Consider the following 6,409-nt stretch of genomic DNA (forward strand, 5'->3'; position numbering starts at 1 on the left):
GCCTTTTCTGCTTGGTCTGATGACCACAAGGCCAGAGGCTACCTCAAAACCAATTCCCTAGGGAATGCATTCGTGCAATTTTTGAAATTCTTTCAAAGCGATCGTAGTACTTACACAAATGCCTCCGCCCCTGAGGCGTCGCCAAAAATACATCATCATCATCAAAAAACATAATGTCAATGAGGAAATCTGATGGACCTTTTCTAATTATATCATCTGACACCTGAGTGAAACCTTGTGCAATTGGTTTTCCAACATCAACATAGAAACTATATTAGTGTCCTCGTGCAAGTTTTACTTGTTAGATTGTTAACTGTATTGTAATAAAAGTGGGATCACTAACGTTAGTGATAGCCAAAGTCCTCCCCCCCCAAAAAAAAACATAATATTATTACTATTAAAGAAAAAATAATAATCCCTACCTACCGACCCTAATTTTTTTCAGGACTGAAACAGGATACACAACATTTTTTTTCCTAGGCCTAGTTGAACATGACGTCCAGATCGGAGTCAGCACGGATCCGCCAGCTGCTACAGGGGCTGACGGAGGACGAGATTCTGGAGCTGATGCGGATGATCTCACCAAAGTTTGCCACGGCCGATGCCGAAACACGGAAGAAAGCCATGCTCCCAGACCCGAACGAGAAGAAGAGTTCAAAGACATATGAGGTACTGACAATTTCATAATTGCAAGTACATATTAATTAATGTTCTTGAATACACTGTACATTTTCACCTTTAAACATAAATATCAATTATTGTATTGATACACATAGTTTATTTATAATATATATAAACAGGAGTAAATGTATTACATGTTACTTTACTGTAGAAATTGAAGGCAGCCGAGCAACGTTACTTTGAGGAAGCGTACAGTGAGAACAGCGAGTTCTGGAAACCACTGACGATAGAAGACGAGTCTGACTGGCTAAACAACCACCCAGAGTCAGGGCAGACATTTCATGATTGGTAAGTTTTTAAACTATTTTTCTCACAATGCATGCTGAAACCATTAAAAGACTTGACAGAAGGGTTAATGTTTAAGACTGTTTAATGACAGTGTAACATGATGAAATTGTTTCCATTGTAGGTTTACTAAGGAGTACCCCCAACACAGAGTCAATCGCCAACGTCGCACCATCTACATCCTTCCTCTGGGGCCGTTTCCACCTGGGCATGTAGGACAGTCTGCAGCTGCAGCTCCAGGTACAACCACAGGTGAAACAGGTGTTCTACATGTCTATCTACAGTAGGGCTGTGTACTGGTACCACAGAAATATTTCAGATCAAACACAGATCCAAGTCACTAAGTAGGGAGTACTGTACCGTTAAAAATTTTCACTAATTTGATTTTGTAATGCTTATTTGTTTCCTAGTTGGTCTCCCATGGGTCCCAGAGACAGGGCAATACTCCTCACCATGGTTGAGGGGAGTTTGGCGAGTGTTCGGGGGCCATGTTCAGCTATGTGCGACAGGAGCTTAACACACTGTAAAATGTGTCTACAGAAGCTGATGGCAGTTCTTCAGACAGGGGAGCTGCAGGCGGGGCCGAGGGCGGGGCCTGTGCAGGTTCAAGGTCAGACAAGGTCCTCCTGACGTGGCTGCAGAAGTTCTGCCAGTGTTTCTTCCTGGGCGTGGACGTCAAGTTTCTGGACCCGGTGCGGGTTCGCGAGGTTGGATGCCACACAAGGATCAACGAGCATACAAAGGTACCTTTTCTTCAACCTTTATTTAACTTTGAATACGTAAAGCATGTTTCAACATGTTCCTCACCCTCAAGTTGGAGTAATGGACCCTGTGGTGTTGGGACTTACATTAGGTATCAGGACGGTTGGAGAGGCTGACCACCATATGTGGATGTGTTCCAGTAAGAATTATCAGAGCAGTAGTTTGTTGAGCTAGACCATCCCTATGTGAAGGTGTAAAAAAATATGCATTTGCTTTGAAGATGTTACCTTGAAGTTTTCTATCTTTCCCATAGCAATGGCAGCTGCTGTCCAAGGACATCCTGGACTACCTGGTGAGTAAGAAACCGCGCGATGCCATCTGCCTGGTCGCCGTCACCATGTTGGACCTGTACCCCAGCGACTCCTGGAACTTCGTCTTCGGACAGGCCTCTCTCGTTACAGGGTCTGTATTTCTGTTGCCATGGTAACATGATCTTGTACATAATATACAGTGTATGTTAAATTTCGAAAATATTTAAGGCCTGTGAACTGTGAAGATACCCTTGAATGAGACTTCTTACAGATATGCCAGTACATCTTTGCTGGCCATGGGAAGATCTGGAATTAAACTTTAAACACTTGAATGATCAACTGGTTGTATTTTTCCTAAATTTGACAACCTCTTAATATGATTTCGATACTCCTAAATTTTAGGTTGTTGACCTGATTTGCGGCCATTAGCGCATAGCATGAAACAGATAGTTTTCAGTACCAAATTTTGACTTAAAAATTTTTTTTCTATGCTTAACACCATATTTGTACTACACAAGCAACCTTATCTGTATAATACATTGCATCTTACATTGAGAAAAATATAAATTTTGCTGTCATGTCCTTTGACAGTCAGCCTGTAAGAATCCTTTTATTAATTGCTTAGTTAGTCCAAACTTAAAAACTCAAAGATTTTTTCCTAATTTCTTTCCAGATGCGGTGTATTCAGCTTTGCTCGATACGACGACAATTTCTACCACATCCCACGAGATCGGCCGAAAGCCAAGAAGTCAGAGCTGGAAGAGTTCAGCATGCCGCCAGTCACCAGCCCACTTCTGCTCCGAGCCTGCAAGGTCAGAGGGCACATCTTACATATCATCAACTAAATGTCATAAATGTCACTTATAAAAATCCAGGTTATCTGTTGACATACTAAATGTAATATGTTATCTGTCAAAATTTTCATTACATGTATTTCCATCATAATTTGTGTAGTTACTACATAGTAGGTCAAAATGTCAGACACAGGAAACAGGATGAACTTGAAGGTCTCAGAATTTTTTAGAATCCAGCAGGAATTACTAGTGGTCAACATGGGGGAATTCAGGAAGCCAAGGAAGCCTCCTGGAAGTCTAAAATCTCCAATGTTTTTAAAAGCTTTTCAAGTGATGAAGAATTTGCATTTGCATTCTAAGTTTGATTATTATTTTTGCATGGTCATATTGTTTCTCCTTTAGGTGATGACACATGAGCTGTGTCACATGTTTGGCATGAAGCACTGCATCTACTTCTCCTGCTGCATCAACGGCTCCAACAGTCGGGACGAGTCGGACCGACGCCCCGTCGACCTCTGCCCCATCTGTCTCCGCAAACTCCAGGAGGCCATGGACTTCCGCCTCGCCATCCGCTTCCGCGCCATGCTGCAGTACTGCACCAAGGAATCCTGGGACGCCGGCATACCCGCACCTCCTCTGGAGGCGTTCGAACCGTTCAAGAAGTGGCTGGAGAGAGTTCTGGCCTTCATGGACAAACCAACAGTCGCTGGGAGTGAGGAAAGCAGCCAAGCTTCCGATTAGCGACTATAAAAGACTTTAGTATTGGATATGCTTGCAGTATACCAGTCATTCCCCCTTCCTTTGCCAGGACATTACAGTCAAACAATGTGGCTAATAGCAAATGTAAAAGAATTTTATAATCCCTCAATTCGTCCTTGCTAGGAGTGTATCCATTCCCCAAGCTTTACAACAGGAACCAGTAGGGTGATGAGGGTTACAGATAGTTAAACTATCATTCAAATGTGTACTAACTGGTGGATGGATCATTGCACATATTATGTATTATGTAATGAGTCTATATATCAATCCAATCCAAGAGACAGTAATACTAATAGAATGTTGTTTTTTTCTGCCGGCAATCATAACACGTATTGGAGCATGTTTGCGTGTTCACACCCACTCCTTGGCATTGGTTTGAGTCTAACAGTGACAGAGTCACTAACAACCCTGTCTGGGCATACTAGTATGTTGTAACAGTTGTGTATGGAAATCACAAAAATGGTTGATACAGCCAGTAGTCATTTAATACATCCTCTTCATAAATATCTCAACAAAATATAGTAGACAGTGCTGACAAATAACGTGATGCATATGAAATATGCCAGGTTCTTTTAAAGGATATAGAAATTAGAAATATTGATTTTTTTTTGCTAGTGTGGGGTTTGAGGTTGCATGTCTGATATATGTTACTAATGTACAAATGTACATTTGATTATTTTTCTTAAGTTGTGCATTAATGTGTCATAGCTAGAATAAAATGAAATTCCATAAGTGGCTCCAGATGTCCAAGAACTAACTTCTTATAACCTTCAATTGCTTTTTGCTTATAATAGCTTTTTTCTCTTTTGCTCAGTTTTTGGCAAGTTCATGTAGGTCTGCTTTGTATTTCAAGTTTATTAGAAGACAGAACATGTTCAGCTTTTACTTGTTGAGAACTGTAGAAAATACTAAGAGTTGTATATTTTGATTGCTGCATGTAATGCTGGCAACATTGATACTTGAAGGAACTAAATATGCAAAAGATAGTAAAATTAATTACCCAAGAGGTGTTACTTTTTATTCTAGAAAAAATCTAATTGAGACCATGAGATATTCTATGTCCTTTGTCCAATTTTATTGTTGCTTTGAACAACAATTTCCTAGCTTTTCAATTACATCACATGTAGAAATATCAAAGATATTGAATGTGAAATAATCTTTAAGGTTTCTGCTTTATAGAAGTTTTAAAATTCATGTTTCTTATCATACATCATTGCACGATATTTTGGCAAAGCACAATTATAATCTATATCAATGTGCTTGTTTGTACTTTAGCAATGGCAGTTATGTCTTTTTAAAATGCATGCCACCTGTTATGCTTCTGTAACCACCAGTTTTGTAATGTCTTTATTTTAAGTCGCTGTACTTGCCCTCGAGTATAGATGTATATGATAGTTATATATATGTATCACATCTGTTTGTATCATCATATGAGAACAACAAAGCAACTTTTATATAAATAAATGACATGAAATCTTCAAAGACCCTTACTTGTGTATAATGTCCTTGCTTGTGTAAATTCATCCTAGATGCAAGTCCTGAACTTTGTTCTAAAACCAACACGCCCCTTGCTATGTGCTGTTTTCTCTGCTTGCAACTCTGGGGTGGCGGTGTGGAAGGAAAGGAGCCTTGAAGCCATTCATAAGTATCTTTGTCGATGTACTGAATTATCAAAGACCCATTGGTTGACCTAATTCACGGTACAACTACGCCATCATGCGAAATTCTCAAGTATTGCACTTGCGTAAAGTGCACAGTCATTCTTCCAACCGCTCGGACGTTTGACCCGACCACCCCCGCATTTGGTATCGCCCGATCGGGAGGACGCGGACGCGAACAACATGGCGGGTAGCCAGTACCCGGGGCTGGACCGGTTCTGTGGATCAACGTTTTGGGTGAGTATCCAGTGTATGTGGATGCTTGCAAGAAAGCGGGATTGTGCTAACAATGTTTATTTTTGCATTCTGTACTCAAGTCTTGCGTCAGGCCATTTTATTAGATGTTAAACCGTTGTGACCTACTGACGCCACGGCCACGTTTTCCGTGTTGGAGCCCAAAAGGGAAGAAAATTATTTATGTTCAAAGTTTCGTTAGCAAATTATGCTGTCTACTAGTGTCTAGAAATAAAAGAAAAAGTCCACAGCATGTACGAGCTCCCTATCGTGTCTTTATGACATAGAATAGCATATAAAACCTTGCACATGTTTTCTATCGATGAGGCGCGTTTTCAAATCAGCTGTTTATGAAATTAAACATGATGCCACATATGCCATGGAGGTAAGAAGAGACCTCCATGCATATGCAAAGACAACAAAGATAATTAGGTTTTCTCAGGTTGACTTTGAATACTGAGTACTGAGCATTAACCAGATTGTCTTAAAAATTGATAACCAAGCCAGTCTAGAGAGTGAAGGTGTTGGAAGCAAATTGGATAAATTGTTGGTGTTTACTAGATAAATACCAATTACTACAAGTGCAAGTGTGCAACTTCAGTGTACTGTGCAGGTTGCACATACATATGTACTACAGTGGTAACAGGTGATATGATCACTGATTTACGCATCGTTTGAACAATGCAAAATAAACTCACTGTGCAATGTTACCTAACAGAGATATAAGGTAATCACCCAGCCACTAGTGACTCAGCACAAATTCCTTCTAATGATTGATGGAACTTTGAGCTTGAACAAGGAGGTTGTATTAAACCTATTTGGGTTGAACCTCCATATGATCTCATCAGTTACAAGTTCTCGAAAATTCTGAAACATGCTTATGAGAGAGCAGACTGTCAATAGCTATTGCGAATTGAAAATATTTGTATTTCTAGTCTGTTCTACAGTCTTTACAGTTTTTCTGCAAATTTTTTTTAGGTATTTC

At 40.1% G+C, this 6,409-nt stretch overlaps 1 protein-coding gene across 2 annotated transcripts; it reads left to right on the top strand.

Annotated features, from left to right (window-relative positions):
* Positions 1-9: 9 nt before the first annotated feature.
* Positions 10-5,016, top strand: LOC109463346 (archaemetzincin-2-like). 2 transcript variants are annotated; one of them, XM_019760119.1, is made up of 7 exons: positions 10-669; positions 833-969; positions 1,091-1,218; positions 1,507-1,709; positions 1,982-2,130; positions 2,653-2,791; positions 3,176-5,016. In XM_019760119.1, exons 1-7 carry the CDS (start codon positions 493-495, stop codon positions 3,512-3,514), a joined length of 1,272 nt encoding a protein of 423 aa, XP_019615678.1. In that variant the 5' UTR covers positions 10-492; the 3' UTR covers positions 3,515-5,016. The 2 variants fall into 2 exon arrangements, with proteins under 2 accessions (XP_019615678.1, XP_019615679.1); XM_019760120.1 differs by having other exon boundaries at positions 1,091-1,206.
* The last annotated feature ends 1,393 nt before the right edge of the window (positions 5,017-6,409 follow it).

This window comes from Branchiostoma belcheri, unplaced genomic scaffold (genome assembly GCF_001625305.1).
Source record: "Branchiostoma belcheri isolate BF01 breed outbred unplaced genomic scaffold, Haploidv18h27 scaffold124, whole genome shotgun sequence".
Lineage (NCBI taxonomy): Eukaryota > Metazoa > Chordata > Leptocardii > Amphioxiformes > Branchiostomatidae > Branchiostoma > Branchiostoma belcheri.